Source organism: Sapajus apella, unplaced genomic scaffold (genome assembly GCF_009761245.1).
Source record: "Sapajus apella isolate SASKATOON/1434 unplaced genomic scaffold, GSC_monkey_1.0 scaffold119, whole genome shotgun sequence".
NCBI classification, from domain to species: domain Eukaryota; kingdom Metazoa; phylum Chordata; class Mammalia; order Primates; family Cebidae; genus Sapajus; species Sapajus apella.
The window spans coordinates 250,516-276,442 of record NW_022437059.1 but is presented as its reverse complement, the minus strand read 5'-3'; the positions used below and the strand labels follow the sequence as shown (position 1 = coordinate 276,442).

The following is a 25,927-nucleotide window of genomic DNA, read 5'->3' as shown; positions in this document are numbered from 1 at the left end:
ACAATAACCAAGAGGTGGAAACAACTCAAATGTTCATCAATGGATGAATGGATAAATTGTGGTCTGTACATCCAATGGAAAATAAATTCGGTGATAAAAAAGAATGAAGTTTATTCAGTGATTAAAAAAAGAATGAAGCTCTGACATACACTACAACATGGATAAACTCTGAAAACATTGAAAGTGAAAGAAGCCAGACACAAAAGGCCACACATTGTGTAATTCCATTTACATAAAATGTATAGAATAGGTAAATTCAGAGAAACATTGGATTAGTGGTAGTCCCTGTCTTGCTGGGTGAGATACATGGGAAGTGACTGTTAATAGGTGAGGGGTTTCTTTTTGGGGTGATGAAAATAATCTGGAATTACATAATGGTGATTGTGACACAATCTTGTGGACACACCAAAAAACACTGAATTGTGCACTTATATTTACTCTTTTTAGGCTGGGCACATCTGTAATCCTAGCACTCTAGGAGGCCGAGGCAGATGAATCACGAGCTCAGGAGTTCAAGACCAGCCTGGTCAACATGGTGAAACCCAGTCTCTACTAAAAATACAAAAAATTAGCTGGGCGTGGTGGCGAGCGCCTGTAATCCCAGCTACTCAGGAGGCTGAGGGATGAGAATCACTTGAACTCGGGAGGTGCAGGTTCCAGTGAGCCGAGATCGTGCCACTGCACTCCACCACAGACGACAGTGCGAGACTCCTTCTCAAAAAACAAACAAAAAAAAAAACTTTAGCTTACAGAATCAACTCAACAAACTCCTCAGCGTAGCACTCAGGGCCTTTCATCTTCTGGCCTCCCGCCCTCCAGCCAGCGCAACCGTTAAGTACACAGATTCCAGAAAAGGGTGCTCCATAACCTACGCTTGATCACCTCTCCAGCACTCAACCGGCTTTTTAGCGTCCCGTTCTTAGACGCTCCAGCAAGATGAGCAGCTTGTCTTCTTCGACCTTTGCTTAATATACAATTCTATCATACCTATTTGCCTGCGCGCCTGCCCTGCCACACTGAGTACCAGAATGGCAAGGCCTGTGGCTTATTCATCTTCATATTCCCTGCTTGGTGCACAGAAATGAAGCAAACAGATAATAAATTCTTCAAATGATCTTTGCAACGAATCTAAGTAACAGAAACGTGAAACGGACAAAAGCCGCGGGAAGGCTGTCTCCCCAGACAGAAACTGGGACTCAATACAAACGTAGCGGAATTTGAGGAGAAACCTGTTTAATCTCCTGACTCATGCGTATTGTCTTCCAGTCTAACAACATGCCCACGATAAAGATGGATTCTGCTAGCCCCGATTCCGCCTTTATAGTACGCATAGCAGCCATCCTTCTTAAGGGTAAGGCGCAACCCGGAAGATCACACCCTACCTGCTTCAGAAATGCAGGACGCCTTTAAATGATGGAGCGTCCAATCGGAATCGACATTTTCACCGGAACCGCTCGGCTTCACGACCGGAAGAGGCTGTGCGAAAGAGCGTTGCGGCGGAAGTGACGGGAAAGTGGTAGTCGGGTAGTTGGCGGGTGGTTGAGTAGAGCCGGTCGCCATGTCCGCGGGGAGCGCGACACATCCTGGAGCTGGCGGGTAAGGCTTCAGGGGCGAGGGCATTGGAGCGCGTACTGTGGCACGGGAGAGGCGGAGGGACCCTGAGAAGCTGCGTATGGGATGGAGAGGCCCTTAAGTGGGAAGCGGGGGCTTGGGCGTTCGGGGAGAAGGATCTTGAGCAGGCCAGGGGCCCTTAAAGGGCCGGCGGGGATCTGAGGGAGGAGGGAAGCGGGGATTTTTGGAAGGGCGAGCCAAGGGGAAGGCGTAAACCAGAGCGTACAGGGCAGAGTGGAGTCGTTGGATAGAGATGACAGTAGAAACGAAAGATTTGGGGGAAGCGTTTGAAAGAAGTAGGGGTTTGTTAAATATAGCAATAATCGTTTAAGGAGAGGGGAGTTGTAGATTTGGAAGGTGATTCGGAGGTGGAAATGGAATATAGAGGGAAAATGGGGTGCTAAGGCATAGTAAGGAAAGAATAACATACATGAAAGCTTTGGGGCCTAATGTTTTCCTTTTTCTACATATAGCCGCCGCAGCAAATGGGACCAACCAGCTCCAGCCCCACTTCTCTTCCTCCCGCCAGCGGCCCCAGGTGGCGAGGTCACCAACAGTGGGGGAAGTCCTGGGGGCACCACAGCTGCTCCTTCAGGAGCCTTGGATGCCGCTGCCGCTGTGGCTGCCAAGATCAATGCCATGCTCATGGCAAAAGGGAAGCTGAAACCAACTCAGAATGCTTCTGAGAAGGTATTTGAAGTTGATGGGTCTTCACTAATTGCGAATGTAATAGTTGTTTCATAATCCTGTGATCTCATAATCATTTGTATTAGTTTAAAAAAGAATGGATATAGTAGTTTAGAGATCATTTAGTTTTGGAATATTCCAGATGACATTTTGTCACAAATACATACTTATGAGACATTTTTGATTGGGCTGATTACATTTATGGACCAAATACCTTGTCTTGTCCTTGTTCACTTTGTTCACCTTGAGTTATGTTTCCGTAGTCGTTTAAAGCAACATAACATGTTTTTAACATGTGTGCTTTTTCCCTGAAGTCAAAAGAGAAGTTCAGGTAAATCAAGTGAGCTTCAAAGTGTCATCTCCAATTAGAACCTGAAGTGGTGTTTTTTGTGTGTTTTTTTTTTTTTGAGACAGAATCTCATCTGTCACCCAGGCTAGAGTGCAGTGGTATGATCTCGGCTTACTACAACCTCTGTCTCCCGGCTTCAAGTGATTCTCCTGCCTCAGCCTCCCAAGTAGCTGGGATTACAGGCACATGCCACCATACCCGGCTAATTTTTTTTTTTTTTTTTTTTTGTATTTTTAGTGGAGACAGGTTTTGCCATGCTGGCCAGGCTCCTTTCAACCTCCAAAGTGCTGGGATTACAGGTGTGAGCCACCACGCCCGGACTATTGTTTGCAAAGACTGTGTGAGTCAGTTGTCCGTTTCTAAGGTTTATGAGGAAAAATTAAAGCATCTTGACAGGCCAGGCACGGTAATTCACGCCTGTAATCCCATCACTTTGGGAGGCTGAAGCGGGAGATCATCTGAGGACAGGAGTTTGAGACCAGCCTGGCCAACATGGTGAAACCCCATATCTAATTAAAATACAAAAAGTAGCTGGACATGGCGGCACATGCCTGTAATCCCAGCTACTAGGGAGGTGGAGGCTGAGGCAAGAGAATCGCTTGAACCGGGAGGTGGAGGTTGCAGTGAGCAGAGATGATGCCATTGCACTCCTTGCCTCAAAAAAAAAAAAAGGCATCTTGACAAAGATAGAATGCTCCTTGCTCCTTGTATATTAAGATTCTTAATACTGATGTCAATCATTTAAGGTTTCTTTTTTCTTCAGAATAATTCATTTTTTTTTAAATTTAATTGTATTTTTTTATAGAGATGGCATTTAACCATGTTGGCCAGGCTGGTCTCAAACTCCTGACCTCAGGCAATCCACCCACCTCGGACTCCCAAAGTGCTGGGATTACGGGCATGAACCACCTCGCCCAGCCAAATAATACTCTTTTTTTAAAAAGATATTTGACCTCACCAGGATACATAAATACTGGATTTAGAGTCATAAAACCTAGGCTTGAAACCTATTATCCACAGTTACTGGTTACGTGGCTTTGGCATAATGAAACTCAGCTTTGTTAGTAACATAAACCTGCATTGTCTAGTGCAGTAGTCACTAGCCTCATCTGGCAATTTAAATTAAAATTAAGGGGCTGGCTACGGTGGCTCACACCTGTAGTCCCAGCTCCTCTGTAATCCTTGGATTCTTGGGAGGCTAAGGTGGGCAGATCACCAGAGCCTAGGAGTTTGATACTGCATTGAGCTGTCATTATGCCACTGCATTCCAGCCTGAGTAACAGAATGAGACCTGTGTAAATAGTAATAATAATTAAACACATTTTCAGCTTCCAGAACTGCAAGAAATAAATTCCTGTTGTTTAAACAAAAAGCAAAGCAAAACCAAACAAAATAAAATTTAAAATTTAGACCTTTAGACCAGGCTTGGTGGCTCATGCTTATAATCCCAGCACTGTGGAGGCCGAGGTGGGTGGATCACGAGGTCAGGAGTTCGAGACCAGCCTGGTTAACATGGTGAAAACCTGTCTCTGATAAAAATACAAAAAATTAGCCAGGCGTGGTGGGCGCACACGTGTAGTCCCAGCTACTCTGGAGACTGAAGCAGAAGAATTGCTTGAGCCAAGATTGTGCCACTGACTCCAGCCAGGTTGACAGAGCGAAACTCCGTCTCAAAAAAAAAAATTAAAAAAATTAGACCTAGGCCGGGCGCGGTGGCTCAAGCCTGTAATCCCAGCACTTTGGGAGGCCGAGGCGGGTGGATCACGAGGTCAAGAGATCAAGACCATCCTGGTCAACATGGTGAAACTCCGTCTCTACTGAAAATACAAAAAATTAGCTGGACATGGTGGCGCGTGCCTGTAATCCCAGCTACTCAGGAGGCTGAGGCAGGAGAATTGCCTAAACCCAGGAGGCGGAGGTTGCGGTGAGCCGAGATCACGCCATTGCACTCCAGCATGGGTAACATGAGTGAAACTCCGTCTCAAAAAAAAAAAAAAAAAAAATTAGACCTAGAGACACCTGTGGCTAATGGCTACCACATTGGACTGATAGACTAGAACACATGTCACCAAAAGTTCTCTTGAACAATATTGATGTGTACTGTTAAAGGTGGCCATAAGGATTCGCTGAGATGATAATGTAAATTAATATATAAGGGGTTAAACAAAGATAAGATGATATTGTTGAGTTTGTATTTAATTTTGCTTCCACATTTTAAAAATGTATCTAATGCACAAAGTGAACATTTTGTATTTTTAGTAGAGATGGGGTTTCTTACCTTCTTGAGCAGATTTTTTTTTTTTTTAATTTTTTTTTTTTTTTTTTTAAAGACAGGGTTTCACCATGTTGGTCAGGCTGGTCTGAACTCCTGACTTCATGATCTGCCCACCTCACCCTCCCAAACTGATGGGATTATAGACGTGCGCCGTGGCACTGGCCTTCTTGAGCAGATTTTCTAGACATAGTTGAGGAGATAGGCACCCGTAGTCCCAGCTACACAGAAGGTTAATGCTGGTAGATCACTTGAGGCCGGGAGTTCAAGACAAGCCTGGGCTACATGGTGAAAACCTGTCTTTACAGAAAGTACAAAAACAATTAGCTGGATGTGGTGCATGTCTGTGGTCCCAGAGTCTGGCTTGATTGCCGAGGCGTTGACTATGCAGTGGTGCAGTCTCTGCTGGGCTGAGCCTCCGGAGTAGCTGAGACTACAGGTGCATGCTACCATGCCCAGCTAATTTTTTTAGTTTTTGAAGAGATAGGTTTTGCACTGTCGCCCAGCCTGCTTTAGCCTCCCAAAGTGCTGGGATTACAGGTGTTAGCCATAGTGCCTGGCCTGTTTTTTTGTTTTTTGTTTTTTGTGGGGTTTTGTTTTTTTTTTTTTGTGATAGAGTCTTGCTCTGTTGCTCAGGCTGGAGCTCAGTGGCGCCGTCACTGCTTACTGCTGCCTCAGTCCCCTGAGTAGCTGGGAATACAGGCTCATGCCACCACGCCCAGCTAATTTTTTGTTTTTGTTTTTGTAGAGATGTGGTTTCACCATGTTGTCCAAGCTGGTCTCAAACTTGGGGGCCCAAAAGATCTGCTCACCTCAGCCTCCCAAAGTGCTAGGATTACAGGTGTAAGCCACCTGGCCCAGCCTTTTTTTGTAGTTTATTTATTTTATTTATTTATTTTTGAGTCAGAGTTTCATTTTTCATGCCCAGGCTGGAATGTAATGGCATGATCTCTGCTCATTGCAACCTCCGCTTCTTGGGTTCAAGTGATTCTCCTGCTTCAGCCTCCTGAGTAGCTGGGATTACAGGCACAAACCACCATGCCTCGCTAATTTTGTATTTTTAGTAGAGATGGGGTTTCACCATGTTGGCCAGGCTGGTCACAAACTCCTTGTAGTTTAAATGGAAAGAAACTGGATCAGGTTTTACATCTTACTGGCTTTTCATTCTGCTTTTTTGTTCTTCTGTAATAGAGTGAGGAATGACTAGTTAGATACAATTTAAGGATTTTTGAGAGCTTTAGAAGGATGGAATTAGTTGAATTTTATGTTACGGTTGTAGAAGTGGCACAAAGGCAACTTCCTATTGTGTGCATGAGGTATATGGGTTGTATGCATTGCTCCTCTACCCACTATTATGTTTTGCTCCATGTGCAGCTAACTAACTGAGCTATAGAGCATCATAACTTGGCCTTTAATTTTCTTTTTGGAGGTTGCAGCTTCTAGTCCCTAGAGCTTCTATAATTAGGTGGTCATAAAAATGCACACAAGGCCAAGATCACAGAGAAATCTTGATTGTGGCCTTCAAGCTGATTGACTATTTAGTGTCATTTTAGTGAGGTTTTTGTTTGCGTGTTATTTCTGTGTTTACAGGCAGATAAAGGGAAGGTTAGGGAGGTGTGGGACTTGGGAAAGGATAGTTGTAAATTGGACAACTAAAAGACTTTATCTCCTCGAGGCCCGGTGGCTCACTCTTGTAACCCCATTACTTTGGGAGGTGGGTGGATCACCTGAGGTCAGGAGTTCGAGACAACCCTGGCCAACATGGTAAAACCCCATCTCTACTAAAGATACAGAAATTAGCTAGGCGTGGTGGTGCGTGGCTGTAATCCCAGCTACTCAGGAGGCTGAGACAGGAGAATCACTTGAACTTGGGAGGCAGAGGTTTCAGTGAGCCGGGATCATGCCACTGCACTCCAGCCTGGGCAAGAGAGTGAGACTCTGTCTCAAAAAAAAAAAAAAAAGATGTTACCTCATCATAAAAACTTTTAAATCTAATTTCTTTCTCTTCTTTGTAGCTTCAGGCCCCTGGCAAAGGCCTAACTAGCAGTAAAAGCAAGGATGACCTGGTGGTAGCTGAAGTAGAAATTAATGACGTGCCTCTCACATGTAGGAACTTGCTGACACGAGGACAGACTCAAGACGAGGTGAGGAGGCGTTGGGACTCTTTGGGGAAGGTGGTGAGTGGACTCAGAAAAAATAAGACCTCTAAACAGGCATCAGATATTTACTAGTGGGTTTGGGTCATAGTCTCTAAAGTCAAGACTCAGTTTAATTTAACTTCAGAAGAAGATAATGAAATGGATATGAATGAATTCTCTGGGTTGGTTTGAGTAAGAAACCATGAAATCAAAATTCAGATATAGTAGAGAATTCATTCCTGCTTTACTTGGTTGGATGAATGGGAAGAAAATCTGTCTGCCATTGAAATCAACCAATTGCCATGTCTTTTTAATTGAACATTTCTTTTTTTAGATTAGCCGACTTAGTGGCGCTGCAGTGTCAACTCGAGGGAGGTTCATGACAACTGAGGAAAAAGCCAAAGTGGGACCAGGGTGCGTCTGCTTATTCTCTTACCTTGTTTATGGCAGGGTTGGGTTAGCTTCATGTTTTTCATCCTTAGGTAATATGTGTACACAATATTTGATTTGTGGTTTGAGGGGTATGTGTATGCACACTCTGTAGCAGAATTCTGGATATCAAATAGGTAGAAGATGTTGGGAGCTATTTTTGGACTTTTATTTCACATTTGATGTTTTTATTGGAGGAAGCAAATTATAAGGAAGTGTAAAAGAAGATACTACTTCCATTTTTTTTCCTTTCTGTCCCATATGATTTGCAGAAATAATGTATATACTTCTAAACTTTTTTCTATGGAAATAGTTTCCCTCACAAATGGGCTCATATTTTGTTGTGCACTCCCCTTTTATGTATTTATTTATTTTTGTTGAGACGGAATTTTGCTCTCGTTGTCCAGGCTGGAGTGTGATGGCTCGATGTTCGCTCACCACAACCTCCGCCTCCCAGTTTCAAGTGATTCTTCTGCCTCAGCCTCCTGAGTAGCTGGGACTACAGGCATGCTACTCTGCCTGGCTAATTTTTGTATTTGTAGTAGGAATGGGGTTTTGCAGTGTTGGCCAGGCTGGTCTCAAACTCATGGCCTCATGCGATCCGCCCATCTCAGCCTCCCAAAGTGCTGGGATTACAGGTGTGAGCCACAGCAGCCAGCTTGCCTCACTGATTTGGATAGACAAGACCACATTTGTTTATGACCTGTTAGACAACCAGCAAAAAGGAATTATATTCTTAAATATTGAGTTATCTCAGTAGACGGGAAAATAATGCTAGTGAATCCATAAGAACAGATTTAATCTCAAATCTGTGGGCCAGTTGACTTTTAAAAGTCAAGTTTATTTATTCCCCAGCTGTTAAAGCATGTTCGTAGACATTAGCTAGCAACAGCCCTTCTAATGTATAGTCTCTTTTTGTTACTTGGAAACTTGAAACATTACGGATTAGATTTGGTGACCCATTTGTCTCCTTTTTTTGGTTTTGACCAGGTTAAAATCATCTTTTTTGTTTCTCTTTATAGGGATCGTCCATTATATCTTCATGTTCAGGGCCAGACACGGGAATTAGTGGACAGTAAGTAATGTTTTTGGCTCACATAGCACTTTTTGTGAAGAGCAAAGTACAGGGCTCTGAATATGTAGCAAGTTGGCAAACTCCCTGATGGCTGTTCTAACTCTTGTTAGTGAACTGTATACAAATGTGTATGGGAATTTAGAGGGGTTGAGAGCCACATGTTTAGGTAACCTAAAAGCGGATTTACATGTGAGTAATTGAACACTGGCCTGTCTGGGCACTAGTCAGTTCGTTCCATTCAGTTTTACTGTCTGTGTTTTTCCCAAGGAGCTGTAAACCGGATCAAAGAAATTATCACCAATGGAGTGGTAAAAGCTGCCACAGGAACAAGTCCAACTTTCAATGGTGCAACAGTAACTGTGTATCACCAGCCAGCACCCATTGCTCAGTTGTCTCCAGCTGTTAGCCAGAAGCCTCCCTTCCAGTCAGGGGTATGTTTTGGGGAAGGATCATTAATAGCTTTATCATTTCTATAAAAATGGTATGTGCTAGCTGGGAGTAGTGGCTCACGCCTGTAATCCTTGCTCTTTGGGAGGCTGAGGCGGGCAGATGACCTGAGGTCAGAAGTATGAGATCAGCTTGACCAACATGGTAAAACCCTGTCTCTACTAAAAATATGAAAATTAGCCAGGCATGGTGGTGCCTCCCTGTAATTCCAGCTACTTAGGAGGCTGAGCCAGGAGAATTGCTTTGGGACCCGGGAGGTGGAGGTTGCAGTGAGCCGAGGCCATGCCTCTGCATTCCAGCCTGGATGACAAAGTGAGACTCCATTTCAAAAAAAAAAAAAAAAAAAAGATACATACCAAATAATGCATATAAAGAAAAAAATAAAATCTTTATACTGATATATTCTAGAAAGGATAGTGATAGAGTAGTAGAGGGCATATACGTTGTACTTTTTTAATCTTGCGGGTTTACTTTGTATTTGTAAACTTGATAATAACTGGAGGACTAAGAAGGCTGAGTCTGATGAAGCAAGACTTTGCTGATACATTCCTCCTAGAAAAAAGGGTTGGAGAGAGCAGCCCTCACTAGAGAGTATCACAGGGCTGACTGTACTACCCAACACTCTACTCCAGTTTTACAGGAGACTGTCTTTGCTAAATTTCTTAATTACGTATTTCAAAGATTGAGGATTTAATTATATATTCTCTGTTTAATCTGAGGTATTCTGTTCTTCCTGCAGATGCATTATGTTCAAGATAAATTGTTTGTGGGTCTAGAACATGCTGTGCCCACTTTTAATGTCAAGGAGAAGGTAGAAGGTCCAGGCTGCTCCTATTTGCAGCACATTCAGATCGAAACAGGTGCCAAAGTCTTCCTACGGGGCAAAGGATCCGGTTGCATTGAGCCAGCATCTGGCCGAGAAGCTTTTGAACCTATGTATATTTATATCAGGTAAGGATATAGGGCAGGGGACATGTGAATTCTTGTCAGCTTGCTGGTACAGACAGGAGTGATTCAGAAGAAGCAATAGAAAAATGAACGTAATTATAACAAGGGATTTAGGTAAATGCTAGGAGTAACTACTTTATAATTAGTTAATAGAAATTGTTGAATTCGGGCATGGTGGTTCATTCCAGTAATCCGAACACTTCTGGAGGCCAAGGCAGAGGTCCACTTGGGCCCAGGAGTTGCAGGCCAGCCTGGGCAACATGACGAAACCCCATCTCTACAAAATTTAAAACACCTGTAATACCTGCTGCTCAGGAGGCTGAGGCAGGAGGATGGCTTGAGCCCAGGAGGTCAAGGCACTGCACTCCTGACTGGAGGCGGGGGGAAGGGGATGGGGGTAGGGGGAAGGAAGGAAGGAAGGAAATTATTGAATTAGGAAGATGGAATTCTTTCTGGAAGGGAGGGAGAGAGGGAGGGAGGAAGTTGTTAAATTAAGAGATGGAATTGTTTCTTTAGTACTCAAGTCCTTTGTTTTGTACAAGTCTGTACGAAAGTGAATCTTAAAGTGAGCTGTGATAAGCCTGAAATAATTTTCATTTAAACCTACATCAACATTAATAGATGTTTTATAGTAATTTTATGAACTTTAAATATTTTTATGTTGGCCGGGCGTGGTGGCTCACGCCTATAATCCCAGCACTTTGGGAGGCCAAGGTGGGTGGATCACGATGTCAAAAGATCGAGACCATCCTGGTCAAAATGGTGAAACCCCGTCTCTACTAAAAATACAAAAATTAGCTGGGCATGGTGGCATGCGCCTGTAGTCCCAGCTACTCGGGAGGCTGAGGCAGGAGAATTGCTTGAACCCAGGAGGCAGAGGTTGCAGTGAGCCAAGATCGCGCCATTGCACTCCAGCCTGGGTAACAAGAGCGAAACTCCGTCTCAAAAAATATGTATATATTTTTTTATGTTAAGAAGTACCATTACTCAGAGAAAGACTGATAAAATATTTGTGGTGGCCGGGTGCAGTGGCTCACGCCTGTAATCCCAGCACTTTGGGATGCCGAGGCGAGCAGATCACCTGAGGTCGGGAGTTCGAGACCAGCCTGACCAACATGGAGAAACCCTGTCTCTACTAAAAATACAAAAATTAGCCGGGCGTGGTGGCACATGCCTGTAATCTCAGCTACTTGGGAGGCTGACGCAGGAGAATCGCTTGAATCCAGGAGGCGGAGGTTGTGGTAAGCTGAGATCACGCCATTGCACTCCAGCCTGGGCAACAAGAGCGAAACTGTCTCAAAAGAAAAAAAAAACCTTATTTTTTTTTTTTTGTGGTAATGATAGTAGTTATATCTTAAAAGACTGGGCCAGGCGCAGTGGCTCAAGCCTGTAATCCCAGCACTTTGGGAGGCTGAGGCGGGTGGATCACAAGGTCAAGAGATCGAGACCATCCTGGCCAACATGGTGAAACCCCGTCTCTACTAAAAATACAAAAAATTAGCTGGGCATGGTGGTGCGTGCCTGTAATCCCAGCTACTCAGGAGGCTGAGGCAGGAGAATTGCCTGAACCCAGGAGGCGGAGGTTGCGGTGAGCCGAGATCGCGCCATTGCACTCCAGCCTGGGTAACAAGAGTGAAACTCCGTCTCAAAAAAAAAAAAAAAAAAGACTTATGATGTTATTTTGTATTTGTTTTGTGATCTTCCGAGGCCCAGATTTGAGCTACAGTGAATATATTAATGTAGATTTGTAAAACAGCATGAAAAATGAAAAGCAGAATTCTGCATCTTTTGTTTATTTTTCTCTTTTTAATTCCTGGTTATTTATTTGCAGTCACCCCAAACCAGAAGGTCTGGCTGCTGCTAAGAAGCTTTGTGAGAATCTTTTGCAAACAGTGAGTTGTATTTGTCTGATACTCATTCAGAAGAGGTATTGCCATTTTGGAGTATGTCTTAGATATTTCTTTCACCTGTTTAGTTTCCTAGTACTGCTATAATAAGTTATTGCAATTGGGTAGACTAAAATAACACATTTATTCTACCACAGTTCAGGAAGCAGAGTCTGAAATCAAGGTGCTGGCAGAGTTGGTTCCTTCTGGAGTCTTTGAGAGAGAAATCATCCCGTGCCTCTCCTCTCTCCTAGCACCTGGTCATTGTGTTGGTTTTCTTTGGCTTATATTAGCATAGCTCCAGTCTAAAGGGTAGAGCTATAATAATTTAAAACCAATTAGACCTGTTTGGGGGATGACTGCTTATTTGATTATCCATTGTTTTTATTCTTTGAACAAATAACCAAAAGTTAGAACTTAGGACTGTCTGTATAGCACTTAAAGGAAATCAGGTTTTGGATTATGTTCAACCTTGCGTTCTCTGGTGCCTTGTTGGGTAGCTCATGGTTGTGTCTGTTTTTTGGTTTTGCTTTTGTACATATCACCTGATTTACGAACCCTTGTACTGGGTAGTTTTCCCATCTTTTAATTTGTTGGTACTTGAGGTTATGGACTTAATATGTAGGGAGGAAGTATGAGGAAAATACTAAACCCTTATTAAACTGTGAGCTCCTTGAGGACAAGTCACCCAGTAAATGTGAGTGAATGAGGTCTCACCAGTTATACTAACAACTTAGAAATTTCCTAGTTACTTTATTTCTGTGGCTTTTTAAGTGATTTTATGCGCCAGAATTGAGTCTAGTTTAGGGGATTCAGGATTATTCATGCTCCAAATTCCCAAAATTGGCTTAATAATTTATAGATCTGCCTTATCAAAATGTTGAGGTAGGCCGGGCGTGGTGGCTCACACCTGTAATCCAAGCACTTTGGAGGCCAAGGTGGGCGGATCACGTGAGGTCAGGAGTTCCAGCCTGACCAACATGGTGAAACCTCGTCTTTAAAAAAAAAAAAAAATGTTGAGGTTGCAGTGATATGAGACTGTGCCCCACTGCACTCCAGCCTGGGCGACAGAGCGAGACTCCGTCTCAATAAAAAGGGGAAAAACAATGTAGGTTCAACAAGTTTAAATTTGATTGGAACTTGGGTAGATTTATTTTAAGTCCTAATTGCTTTGATCCTAGAATCATATAATCAGACCCTTGTAAATACACAGCTTGGACTGTCCTGTGTTAATTTGTTTCCCTCTCTCTTTCAGGTTCATGCTGAATATTCTAGATTTGTGAATCAGATTAATACTGCTGTACCTTTACCAGGTGTGTAAATCTTGAAGTGTTTAAAAAATATTTTGCTAGTGTAGTTATGTGTAACTGTGATAGTTGAGGCTAGACTAACTGTGCCAGGGCACTGTTAATGTTCCCTTTAATTTAGGGTAATTTGGAAAGCCATTCATGCCTCAGTATTTTTCTTCCCTAGATATTAAGTTTAATGTTCAGATAAATTGTCTCATTCTGCTGCAGCTGATTAAACACTTTTTTTCTTCCCCCTCAGGCTATACACAACCCTCTGCTATAAGTAGTGTCCCTCCTCAACCACCATATTATCCATCCAATGGCTATCAGTCTGGTTACCCTGTTGTTCCCCCTCCTCAGCAGCCAGTTCAACCTCCCTACGGAGTACCAAGCATAGTGCCACCAGCTGTTTCATTAGCACCTGGAGTCTTGCCAGCATTACCTACTGGAGTCCCACCTGTGCCAACACAATACCCGATAACACAAGTGCAGCCTCCAGCTAGCACTGGACAGGTAGGATGCCAGGATATATGCAACAAGATATTCCTGAATTTAGGAAAAACTGGAGAAAGGTGAAGTGGTGGTATTCCAGAAATAAATCACGTAATGTAGAATGTCTTTTTCTACTGTCTTCTGTGTTCCCACCACCAGTCTACCTGAATATTTTGGATAAGTGTGTACTTGTGTGTGTCATCCTGAAGTGTATATTTTCACAAGTCTTGCTTACCAAATAGCTGTTTAAAGTGGGGGTGGTGGGCAGACTTGCTATAATGGGTCATATGGTAAATATTTTAGGCTTTAAGGGGGCCGTACATTCTCTGTCACAACTACTACACTCTGTGGCTGTAGTGCAGAAGCAGCCCTTGGATAATACCTCAGTGAATGAGCGTGGCTATACTACAACAGAACTTTATTTACAAAACAGGTGGCAGGCCACAATCATAGTTTGTTATTTCCTTGGCCATTGTTTGCCTAACCTTGCCTTTGCAGTGTTAATAAAGTCCTCAAGGAAAATGGGGCTGCTTACACCACATCTGTCAGTGATTGGAACTGAGTTAGCAACTCAGATCTTAGAAAGAAACATAATCCGAGGATTTTGGGAGGCCGAGGCAGGAGGATTGCTTTAGTGCAGGAGTTTGAGACCAGCCTAGGCAACATAGGGAGACCCCATCTCTACAAAACATTAGCTGGGCATGGTGGCGCATACCTATATTTCAGTTACTCAAGAGGCTGAGGTGGGAGGGTCCCTTGAGACTAGGAGTTCATGGAGGCGGTGAACCAAGATGGTGCCACTGCACTCCAGCCTGAGTGACAGAGTGAAACCCTGTTTAAAAAAAAAAGAAAGAAACATTATGTAAGTGATATATGAGACATATAAACTTTTCAATTTTTTCAATTTTTAAATTTTTTATTTTAAAGATGGGGTTTCACCATGATGGCTAGGCTGGTCTTGAACTCCTGACCTCAGGTGATCCACCCACCTCAGCCTCCCAAAGTGCTAGGATTACAGGCGTGAGCCACTGCGCCCCACTCTAAACTTTTCAAATTTAAGGATTATAAATGCTGGTATGTTTCTTTCAGAACTTAAGAAATGTATACGTACAATTTCTTAAACATGAAAGTAGAATTTTAGGAAAAGAGATGCCTGGATAATAATCCAGATGCATTATATACCAGTCTTGGAGGCAGGGGAGAGACTTAATGAGAGCATGGTCATGGATTTATGGTGGGTCCTTCTCTGTGGGCCTCTCATAGTGTACCCATGCCAGAGTAAATGGCAGCCTCGAACCATTGCCCAGCCCCATTACCTGTGGGCTGTGAGCACTGAAGGGGGTTGCACAGTATGTAACAAAAAAAACAGCTATGAACTAAATTTTGTTTGTGGTACCTAGTCAAGTTTATTTATTTTTTTTATTTTGAGACAGTCGTACTCTGTCGCCTAGGCTGGAGTGCAGTGGCATGATCTTGGCTCACTGCAACCTCTACCTCCCAGGTTCAAGTGATTCTCTTGCTTCAGCCTCCTGAGTAGCAGGATTACAGGTACACACCACCATGCCCAGCTAATTTTTGTATTTCTAGTAGAGACAGGCTTTCGCCATTTTGGTCAGGCTGGTCATGAACTCCTGACCTCAGGTGATCTGTTGCCTCCCAGAGTGCTAGGATTACAGGCATGAGCCACCGTACCTGGGCAAAATTATTTTAATTTTTCTATTTAGACAGCTCTGTAGGTCCGTGCTTTAAGTGTCAGTCCTTTGTAATTGAGAAGCAATACAGCAGCATGGTTAAAAGCAGGGAGTTAATGCGGGTGTGGTGGCTCATGCCTGTAATCCCAGCACTTTGGGAGGCCTAGGCGGGCGGATCACTTGAGGTCAGGAGTTCGAGAACAGCCTGGTCAACATGGTGAAACCCCATCTCCACTGAAATACAAAAATTAGCTGGACATGGTGGCAGATGCCTGTAATCTGTTACTCAGGAGGCTAAGGCAATAGAATTGCTTGAACCTGGAGGCGGAGGTTGTGGTGAGCTGGGATCGCATGACTGCACTCCAGCCTGGATGAGGAGTGAAACTTGGATCTCAAAAAAAATAAAAAAGTTGGGATTTAGAATTACATTACCAGCATTCATCATGCTTTCCCATTTTTGTGCTGTGTGATACTGGGATGTAACTTGACCTGTCTAGGGTTTGGTTTTCCTTAGATATAAAATGGGCACAGTGATAAAAATCTCAAAGGTTTGCAAGGATTAAGTAAGATGATTCAGTCTGTCAATAAATGTTAGCTGTGTTATCAATACAGTCAGGCACCTCATAACATTTTGGTCACTGATGGACTACATATATGATGGTGGTCCTGTAAAAAGCATATTTTCGCTGTTCCTTTTCTATGTTTAGATACACAGACACCATTGTGTTACAGCATTCAGTACAGTAACATGCTGTACAGGATTGTAGCCTAGAAGCAGTAGGCCATACCACATAGCCTAGTTGTATAGTAGGCTATTTTCATCTAGGTTTGTATAAATACACATTTGTTCAAGGACAAAATCGCCTTGCAATACATTTCTCAAAATGTATTCCTGCTGGGCATAGTGGCTCATACCTATAATCCCAGCACTTTGGGAAGCTGAGACAGGTGGATCACTTGAAGTCAGGAGTTTGAGACCAGCCTGGCCAACATGGCAAAACTCTGTTTCTACTAAAAGTACAAAAAAAAATTGCTCGTGTACAATGGCACACGCCTATAGTCCCAGCTACTTGGCAGGCTAAAACAGGAGAATCTCTTGAACCTGGTAGGTGGAGGTTGTAGTCAGCTGAGATCATGCCATTGCACTCCATCCAACCTGTGAGACTGAGACTCTGTCTCAAAAAAAGTATTACCATCGCTAAGCAATGCATGACTGTAGTAATAATAGTTTTCTCTTCAGACCTGCTTATTGTTACATAACATAGACTGTCTTTTGATACCTCTTATTCCTTTTTGGAGCAACATCTTTAAACATTAGTTAGACTTAATCTTGACATAGTGACTTACTATTAACTATAGGAGTGGCAGATGAAGTTGCTTCTTCTACAAGCAGTAGCAGCATTTACAAATTACAAAAAGCTTATTACAGAAAGCTGATCACATTGACTATCATGGTTGGAGTTCTGTTTGTGAACGGTCATGTTTGCGCCTAGTAACCCAAATGCGCAACAGAGTTTTCCTAAAAGTTCAAAGCATTGTATATAGATTGTCAATTTCACATTTTCCTAGGATGAAGGTGAGAAGGCTAGGTGATACTGTTAACAAATTATACATGAAGGAAACTAAGGACCTGAATATGCAAAATTCATGATACCTATTGATCCTTAAAGTATATTGTAATAATTGTTTACATATTCCTTGGGCATTCTCACACTTTTTTTCTTCCTTGGTTTGTTTTGGTCCCAGAGTCCGATGGGTGGTCCTTTTATTCCTGCTGCTCCTGTCAAAACTGCCTTGCCTGCTGGTCCCCAGCCCCAGCCCCAGCCCCAGCCCCCACTTCCAAGTCAGCCCCAGGCACAGAAGAGACGATTCACTGAGGAGCTACCAGATGAACGGGAATCTGGACTGCTTGGATACCAGGTTAAATAAAATACCCTGTTTTCCTATCTTCATCTTATTCTCCTACTATATTCTCCCTTTAAAAAAGATAAAATCACATTATTCTCCCAGTACTAGGATTTCTGCGTTCTGGAATTCATTTTGGTTAGGTTTTTTATCCTATTCAACAGACTCTTGAAAGCCTCTGAGTGTTTTTACTTTCTTATACATCTCACTCAAAGCTATTGATCTAGCAACACATGGTTTGTATTTAAAATCTTGGCTTTAGGCTGAGCACAGTGGCTTATGCCTGTAATCCCAGCACTTTGGGAGGCCGAGGTGGGCAGATCACCTGAGGTCAGAAGTTCGAGATAGCCTGACCAACATGGAGAAACTCCATCTCTACTAAAAATATAAAAAAATTAGCTGGGCATGGTGGTGCATGCCTGTAATCCCAGGTACTTGGGAGGCTGAGGCAGGAGAATGGTTTGAACTTGGGAGGCAGAGGTTGCGGTGAGCTGAGATCACGCCATTGCACTCCAGCCTGGGCAACAAGAGTGAAACTGTCTCAAAAAAAAAAAAAAAAAAAAAACTTGGCTTTCAGTGGTGCTATCTCTTACCCTCCACCTAAAAAAGAGTGATTTCTCCCTCCAGTCTCACCACCCCTCCAGACTGCTAGGAAAGGAGTGATTCTGTGCAACATGTAATTATAAAGTTAGGCACTAAAGTTAAAAAGATTCTTAATTCTGGTGCAGTTTTATCAGAAGTACCTTTCCATTTTGCCAGAATCCTTGAATCAAAACCAAAGCATTTTTTTATAGTTTCTAACTAGGTTTATAGAAACCAGTTGAACTATGGGCAGTCAGTTAAACCAGGTAGGCCATAGATAGCATAATGAATTATAAAGTCTCTGTCTAAGTCCTACAGAGAAAAATAAATTCCTACTTTTGACTACAGTTACACAGCAAATCCCAAAGAGCTTTGTAGTACAGTTTAACTTATTACAATTTATCAGAAAGATGAGGCACTTGACAGTTACATTAAGGAGCTAAAGTCAATACAGCAGTTGTAGATTTGCTAATGCCACTGTATTTTTCTGCTCATAGCATGGACCCATTCATATGACTAATTTAGGTACAGGCTTCTCCAGTCAGAATGAGATTGAAGGTGCAGGATCGAAGCCAGCAAGTTCCTCAGGCAAAGAGAGAGAGAGGGACAGGTAAGTTGGAATAATTATAGAGATGTATTCAGATGTCATTTGTATGCACCATTAGTGAGACTAATGATCATTGGTATGAGCTTAAATGTTCTGAAATTGAAATGAAATCTTTGAATGAAATAAGCTTCTGTTTGTTGTAATTGGTGCAATGAAGAAAAATATAACGATAGGCCTTTTTCAGACATAGAAGCAGTTATATTTGGCTTTGAATAATTTAATTCTTGTTCAGACATCTTTCTTGACTTCCACTGTCTGCATCTTGGCCATTTTCCTAAGGGTAGACAGTAACAGAAGTGTTATATAATCCAGCTATTTTTGCTGCCTTAGAGTCATTAGAATATCATGGATGGGAAGTACGTGAATGTGGGAGTTGAGCCTGCCATACATGCAATGCTTGAATTTTCCTTTCTTATCTTAGTATGTTAACCTTCATAAGAAAGGAGCTGAGTTCTTTCTGTAACAGTTCATTCAATTTTTGTCATGGCAGTTGCTGTGTAGACGGGGCTTATATACTTTTATAAAGGGGCTGGGAGAAGGTGGAAGGGGTTGAAATTAATGGTTAAAATGAATTTGAAGGATTGTCTGCAGACTTAATCCTACTTCTTTTCCACAGGATAAGTTAAGAAAATTTAAATTGAAAGAAAGTTTTATTTTATCTTCCCATAGGCAATTGATGCCTCCACCAGCCTTTCCAGTGACTGGAATAAAAACAGAGTCTGATGAAAGGAATGGGTCTGGGACCTTAACAGGGAGCCATGGTGAGTATGGTATAGCTGGGGGACAGGGGAGTGACTAAGTAAGACTGGTCTAAAGCTATTAGCTTTCTTGGCCGGGCACGGTAGCTCAGGCCTGTAATCCCAGCCCTTTGGGAGGCCAAGATGGGTAGAACACCTGAGGTCAGGAGGTCAAGACCAGCCTGGCCAACATACTGAAACCCTATATCTACTAAAAAAAAAACTAGCTGGGCGTGGTGGGGGCCACCTGTAATCCCAGCTATTTGAGGGGCTGAGGCAGGAGAATCGCTTCAACCTGGGAGGTGGAGGTTGCAGTGAACCAAGATCATACCACTTCCCTCCAGCCTGGGCAATAGAGTGAGACTCTGTCTCAAAAATAAATAAATAAAGCTATTAGTTTTCTAACCTGATGTTCATTCAGGTGTTTAATCCAACCTCTGTAATCTACTGGCTAATGAAAATACTTTTGGGCCAGGCACGGTGGCTCACGCCTGTAATCCCAGCACTTGGGAGGCCGAGGCAGGCGCATCACCTGAGGTCAGGAGTTTGAGACCAGCCTGGCTAACACGGTGAAACTCCGTCTCTACTAAAAATAGAAAAATTAGCCAGGCTTGGTGGTACGTGCCTGTCATCCCAGTGACTTGGAAGGCTGAGGCAGGAGAATCGTTTGAACTGGGAGGTAGAGGTTGCAGTAAGTCAAGATGACACCACTGCATTCCAGCGTGGGCAATAGAGTGACTTTGTCTCAACAAAAAAAGAAAATAGTGAAAAAAAACTTGTATATGGACAACCTTTTATTTCCAACCAACATGTGTCTAGGAAAGAGCTAGTCAACTTATTTTATACATAGCATCAGTGACATTAAAACCCCCCTAGGGAATACTAATTCCCTAGTATTAGTGGGAAACGACCCAGTGCTAGGTCATTTCAAAATCCTGTTGCCTGTGTTGTGTGAATATCTGGAGTTCATCTGATACGGACTTCCTAAAAGTTGATTTTGCTTTGTATTGGGAGCTGAGCCACACCTCCCCTTGTTGTTCTAGTGGTCAGTAATGGTCAGTCTATGGCTGTTAGGAAAATGTTGCTTTTTAGCATCCCAGAACTCTAAATCCTGTAGACGTATATGGAATATTTTTGTTCTTTGCCTGTAGTCATAAAAATGAACAGAAGAAAATTCATTTTTTTTCTTTTCTTAACTTCTTTTCTTTTAACTCTTTAAAAGGTGAAATATCAGCCCTCGAGAGACTCACTTGCTAACTTTCCTTTTTTTCTTTTTTCTTTTTTTTGTGTTTCTTTTTTCTTTCTCTGTTTTCTTACATGGTTCTGGTGGATTCACATTTGCTGATGCTGGTGCTGTTTTTCGTGTGATCTTCAACGTTTTTGGGTGACCATTGACCCTATGACCTCAAAATGGTGTCCAACTAACCACTTAAAATTAACATCTTTTTTTTATTAACGAATTTATGGTATTATCTTTTTTTGTTGTTTTTTTTTTTTTCCTTGGTGGGGCTGGGGTTGGGGTTGTTTTTCTCTATTCTAGATTATCCAGCTAAGAAGATGAAAACTACAGAGAAGGGATTTGGCTTGGTGGCTTATGCTGCAGATTCATCTGATGAAGAGGAGGAACATGGAGGTCATAAAAATGCAAGTAGTTTTCCACAGGGCTGGAGTTTGGGATACCAGTATCCTTCATCACAACCACGAGCTAAACAACAGATGCCATTCTGGATGGCTCCCTAGGAAACTGTGGAACAGAGCTTTGACCCTCGGTGACTCTTCTTAGCAATAATGCATGCATTTGATTTAACAAGACTCTGGGGCCTGTGCTGGGAACCATCTTGGATCTTTGCAGAAGTTAGAGATTCAATGCCCCCTTTCTTAAAGGGGTTCCTTAAAAAAAAAAAATCCTTATTTCTACGGTGGCATAGAATCTTAAAATTTAATTAGAATCACAAATTTATCTCAGAAGCTTTTTAACAGTTGGTTAAATGTGCTTGTCCAACAAAGCATCCTAAAACAGGGTCATTCCCATACACATTTGACCTGGTCCAGCCTCTTCCAAACGAATAGCCCCAATTCTGACGGAAAGAAAGTTTTATTTGTATTTTAGTACTGTTTGGTCAATTTTGATACATAACTGGTTACAAAGCCTTACTGTTATTAGTGGGGAAATGATTTTAGACCGCTCTTTTCAGTATTTAATTCTGACAGATCTGCATCCCTGTTTTGTTTTGGATTATTTCTGTTTTGGAAAATCCTGTCTCATTTAAAACTGTTGGATATAGCTGGATCCTGGATAGGAAAATGAAGTTATTTTTTCATTGTGTTTTTTAATTGGGGTGATCCAAAGCTGGCACCTTCAAGCACATTTGTCTCATAGCCATTGCTGTTTTTATTGCCCTTCTAAGATCCTGTCTTCAGCTGGGTCAGAGAAAAACAAGAATTCTTGACTAAAACTGGTCAGAACTCATCACACAAATGAAACACAGTAGTCTGTCTCTCTCAGAACTGGTTGCAGCTAAAATGGAGAGATCTGACTGCCTGCAGTAGGACTTTGGACTTAATGACTGAAATTGCAACTTGTCCTTTTTCTTGGCATTACAGGTTTTGCCAAAAGAACTTTTTTGTATCAAATATTGATGTGTGAAAGTGAAGGAGCTAGTCTGCTGAACCAGGAGTAGTTTGAGATACTGAACTGTCATTTTTGCACATTTGAATACTTTGCAGGCTGGCTTTGTATAAACTTATCCTCTGGTTTCCTATATGTTGTAAATATTGAGACCATAATTTCATTATAAATAAATGTATAAATATTCTGTTTGTGGTTTCTCTGTTTTCTTCCACAACCCATCCATCCACTAAAATTCATAAATTTTTTTACTCATAGCATAATGCAATATAACATTATCAGAAAAATACATATACAGACCCCAAGGTTTACATATAGTTCCAAGAGTTTCTATAACTGCAAAATGTACCCTTAAAGTTCCATTTTCATATTTTAGCCCTCCTTTATTTAACAGACTGTTAAAAACACTTCATGAATGAAGCCTATTTTATTTTTGAGATGGAGTCTCGCTCTGTTGCCCAGGCTAGAATGCAGTGGCGTGATCCTGGCTCACTGCAACCTCTGCCTCCTGGGTTCAAGCAATTCTCCTACCTCAGCCTCCTGAGTAGCTGGGATTACAGGCAGGCATTACCACGCCCAGCTAATTTTTATATTTTTAGTAGACGAAGTTTTACCACGTTAGTCAGGCTTGTCTAGAACTCCTGACCTCATGATCCACCTGCTTCGGCCTCCCAAAGTGCTGGGATTACAGGCGTGAGCCACCATGCCCAGCCCTATTATATTTTTTTTGAGACGGAGTTTCACTCTTATTACCCAGGCTGGAGTGCAATGGCGCAATCTTGGCTCACTGCAACCTCTGACTCACGGGTTCAAGCAATTCTGCCTCAGCCTCCCAAGTAGCTGGGATTACAGGTGCAAGCCATCATGTCCCCACTAATTTTGTATTTTTATAGAGATGGGGTTCTCCAAATTGGTTAGGCTAGTCTCCCAACTCCTGACCTCAGGTGATCTGCCCGCCTCAGCCTCCCAAAGTGTTGGGATTACAGGTGTGAGCTACCTCGCCCAGTGAATGAAGCAGATTTTAAAGGAAATAGATTACTCTTGGAAAACCTTTTTATTTTTGAGATGGAGTCTCACCCTGTCAGCTAGGCTGGAGTGCAATGGTGCAGTCTTGGTTCACTGCAACTTCCACCTCCCGAGTTCAAGTGATTCTCCAGTGTCAGCCTTCTGAGTAGCTGAGATTACAGGTACCTACCACCATGCCTGGCTAATTTGTATTTTTAGTACAGACAGGATTTCACCATGTTAGCCAGGCTGGTCTCGAGCTCTGGACCTCAATTGATCCACCCACAAAGACTTTTTTTTTTTTTTTTTTTTTTTTTTTTTTTTTAATATATGGGAAATGGAGTCTTGCCCTATTGCAAGGGTAGAGTATAATGGCTCAATTTAGGCTCACTGCAACCTCCACCTCCTGTGAGTAATGGGGACTACAGGCATGTGCCACCATGACCTGCTAATTTTTTTGTATTTTTAATAGGGGATTTCGCCATTTGGCCAGGATAGTTGATCTCTTGACCTTGTGATCCACCTGCCTTGGCCTCCCAAAGTGCTGGGATTACAGCCGTGAGCCACCGTGCCTGGCCCAGAAAGACATTTAAAAATAACAGTTGTGGGCCGGGCGCGGTGGCTCAAGCCTGTAATCCCAGCACTTTGGGAGGCCGAGGCGGGTGGATCACGAGGTCAAGAGATCGAGACCATCCTGGTCAACACGGTGAAACCCCGTCTCTACTAAAAATACAAAAAATTAGCTGGGCATGGTGGCGTGTGCCTGTAATCCCAACTATTCAGGAGGCTGAGGCAGGAGAATTGCCTGAACCCAGGAGGCGGAGGTTGCGGTGAGCCGAGATCGTGCCATTGCACTCCAGCCTGGGTAACAAGAGCGAAACTCCGTCTCAAAAAAAAAAAAATAAATAAATAACAGTTGTGGGAGTGGGGGTGGGGGACGATTAAAAAAAAAAAAAACAGTTGTGGACAGAGCTGCATCAGAACAACTTTCCAGTGTGTATCTTCTAGCACCTGTGCTACCTAAATAGCCTGTTTAAAACAAGGTTTTGTTTGTCTTATATGTGTTTAAAATATAGAACTCTGATTAGGAAGTGTGAACACCTAGTTTTTGAGAATGAATTGAGGTTTCAATAGCCAAAGTCTTTGTGGCTGCCCCTTTGGGAAAGTGATTTTTCTGCTAAGAAGCATTTATCTTGATCCCAATCCTGTGTTAGGAGGATTTGGGGAGTGCCCCTTTCCTCACTTCCTCTTACTGTATTATGCCAAATTAGTTTCGTTTTGTTTCACAAGCAGCAAACAACTCTGGGTAAGTTGTTAATGTTTTTAGTGCCCCTGCATGTCTGTCATCACGTCCTCTCTGGTTTTGTGTAAATAATTTACTTTCTACTCCTGATTACCCGTGTCTGTGCGTGCATACACCCTGGGCTGGATAGGTGACCAGAAGGCCTTTAGCGGTGAGTCCCGGAACTGGGTTTAGGGACCTGGGGTGGGAAGGGGTGGGAAGAGGCGGGAAGAAGGCGGGGCAGGCTGCGGGGCGTCATGGGGTGGCCCTGCCCCTCCATCCGCGACGGCGCCGGTGGCGCCATCTTACCCAGCTGCGGGAGGGGTCACAGGTCAGTACTGGATCCTCTGCGAGGGAAGGAAGACGAGGTGGGTGACCCGACAGGCCGTGGTCTTCCAGGCCCCACTGACCGGCAGGGGCAGCAGGGCATTGGCTTGTGAGGCAGAGGGTTGGGGAGTCTGGCGGTGGAGGAGCAGCTGGGGGCCGGGAGGGGTCTCGGAGGAGAATGGGGAGGGGGTGGAACCTCCGGGTACCGCGGACGGGAGAGGACCCCTGTGGCCTAAGGGGCCGAATCCTTTTCTTCCCAAAACTTTCTCCTTGTCCCTACTGTGCCTACTGATCTAAATTTCTTTGTATCTTTTTATGTTTCTCTTTGGAAAAAGTAAAACCTGTGATGTGTCATGTGACTGGACTGTCTAGGAGGGAGGGTGAAGATGTGGGGGGTTTCTTAGAGCCACCAGAAAGGGTGCAGTGGTGAGCAAGAGGGACAGGCCAGAGTATGTATGGAAAGATAAGGCACTGGCTTGAGGACTGCCGCCGCGGTGTCTCCATCCTGGATTAAGCGTTTCCTCCTCCTTTTCTAGGTGGCTTTTCCTCGGGGCAGCCCAGGAAGGCCCCAAGAGGACAATGGATTCTGGAACTCGCCCTGTTGGTAGTGGCTGCAGCAGCCCCCCTGGGCTCTCACGGGAATACAAACTAGTGATGCTGGGTGCTGGTGGCGTAGGGAAGAGTGGTAGGTACCATTTTCCATTTGCCAGGAAGTGTGGATGAAAAGTACTTAAATGACCAGATGGAATATTGGCTCTCTTGCAATGTTAATACTTAAAATTCTCTCTATGGGTCACCTTTGTGAGGATTTGACTTTTATTTCTTGTGTTGAAGCCATGACCATGCAGTTCATCAGTCACCGATTCCCAGAAGATCATGATCCCACCATTGGTAAGTCAGATCATCACTGTGTTTCCAAATATATCCCATAAAAATATCTTAATGATAACTGTTTATATTTTGAGGCTTTTTTTTGGAGTCTAATTCTGATTTATTTAGAAACAAGGGTATCAACAATTGGTAAGCAAGTGAATATTTCTTTTTTTCCAGACTTAACTCTGTATGTCATAAGCCATCTTTATTTTAGTCTCTGTCTCTCATTGAACATTAATGGGACAACTCTCTTTGTTGTATTTTTTTTTTGGTTGTATATAGGCCACTCAACGAAGCCTTTTCTTGCTGTCACTTCTCTAAGGGCATGACTTGAGACTGACTCTGTAACTGTGAGTCAGCTGGTTTGAACTTCCACAAAAGGAAGCAGAAAAACAAGTAGAGCCAGCCTGCTGAACTCTTACAACCCAGATGAGGGGAGCCTGGACGTCTTGCACTTGGAGCTCTTCATTTACTTCCTTATATCTTAAGTTCATTGTATAGTAATGCCTTCTCCCACATCTTTTTTTTTTTTGAGACAGAGTCTCACACTGTCACCCAGGCTGGAGTGCAGTGGCGTGATCTCTTCTGGGTTCAAGCGATTCTCCTGCCTCAGCCTCCTGAGTAGCTGGGATTACAGGTGCCTGCTACCACCACTGCCCGGTTAAT

At 43.1% G+C, this 25,927-nt stretch overlaps 2 protein-coding genes and 2 non-coding genes across 6 annotated transcripts; all 4 read left to right on the top strand.

Annotated features, from left to right (window-relative positions):
• The first annotated feature begins 1,477 nt into the window (after positions 1-1,477).
• Positions 1,478-21,963, top strand: KHDC4 (KH domain containing 4, pre-mRNA splicing factor). 2 transcript variants are annotated; one of them, XR_004263596.1, is made up of 14 exons: positions 1,478-1,596; positions 2,085-2,301; positions 6,935-7,063; positions 7,392-7,471; positions 8,509-8,561; positions 8,829-8,992; positions 9,748-9,959; positions 11,788-11,848; positions 13,098-13,155; positions 13,391-13,644; positions 17,061-17,234; positions 18,327-18,411; positions 19,078-19,169; positions 20,686-21,963. XR_004263596.1 is itself a non-coding variant. In XM_032260582.1 (14 exons), exons 1-14 carry the CDS (start codon positions 1,559-1,561, stop codon positions 20,883-20,885), a joined length of 1,845 nt encoding a protein of 614 aa, XP_032116473.1. In that variant the 5' UTR covers positions 1,479-1,558; the 3' UTR covers positions 20,886-21,963. The 2 variants fall into 2 exon arrangements, 1 of the variants encoding a protein (XP_032116473.1); XM_032260582.1 differs by having other exon boundaries at positions 1,479-1,596; positions 18,299-18,411.
• Positions 9,504-9,632, top strand: LOC116538526. The gene has a single exon (XR_004263666.1).
• LOC116538525 lies at positions 14,839-14,975 on the top strand. Its single transcript, XR_004263665.1, has one exon. It is a non-coding gene; the product is annotated as a small nucleolar RNA SNORA42/SNORA80 family (small nucleolar RNA).
• Positions 21,964-24,287: 2,324 nt separating the features above from the next.
• RIT1 (Ras like without CAAX 1) lies at positions 24,288-25,570 on the top strand. Of its 2 annotated transcripts, none has more exons than XM_032260581.1 (3): positions 24,288-24,392; positions 24,925-25,073; positions 25,223-25,570. In XM_032260581.1, the coding sequence occupies exons 1-3, from the start codon at positions 24,319-24,321 to the stop codon at positions 25,318-25,320; spliced, it is 321 nt and encodes a 106-aa protein (XP_032116472.1). In that variant the 5' UTR covers positions 24,288-24,318; the 3' UTR covers positions 25,321-25,570. The 2 variants fall into 2 exon arrangements, 1 of the variants encoding a protein (XP_032116472.1); XR_004263595.1 differs by having other exon boundaries at positions 24,310-24,429.
• Positions 25,571-25,927: the final 357 nt, after the last annotated feature.

What these genes read in the sequence shown, in the direction of transcription:
- KHDC4 (XM_032260582.1), top strand. Translation starts at nt 1,559, where the DNA reads ATGTCCGCGGGGAGCGCGACACATCCTGGAGCTGGCGG. An exon ending in AGCCTCCCTTCCAGTCAGGG is followed by an intron (nt 8,993 to 9,747) that starts GTATGTTTTGGG and finishes TTCTTCCTGCAG; the next exon opens with ATGCATTATGTTCAAGATAA. An exon ending in AAAGAGAGAGAGAGGGACAG is followed by an intron (nt 18,412 to 19,077) that starts GTAAGTTGGAAT and finishes ATCTTCCCATAG; the next exon opens with GCAATTGATGCCTCCACCAG.
- RIT1 (XM_032260581.1), top strand. Translation starts at nt 24,319, where the DNA reads ATGGGGTGGCCCTGCCCCTCCATCCGCGACGGCGCCGGTGGCGCCATC. An exon ending in AGCTGCGGGAGGGGTCACAG is followed by an intron (nt 24,393 to 24,924) that starts GTCAGTACTGGA and finishes CTCCTTTTCTAG; the next exon opens with GTGGCTTTTCCTCGGGGCAG. An exon ending in TGGTGGCGTAGGGAAGAGTG is followed by an intron (nt 25,074 to 25,222) that starts GTAGGTACCATT and finishes CTTGTGTTGAAG; the next exon opens with CCATGACCATGCAGTTCATC.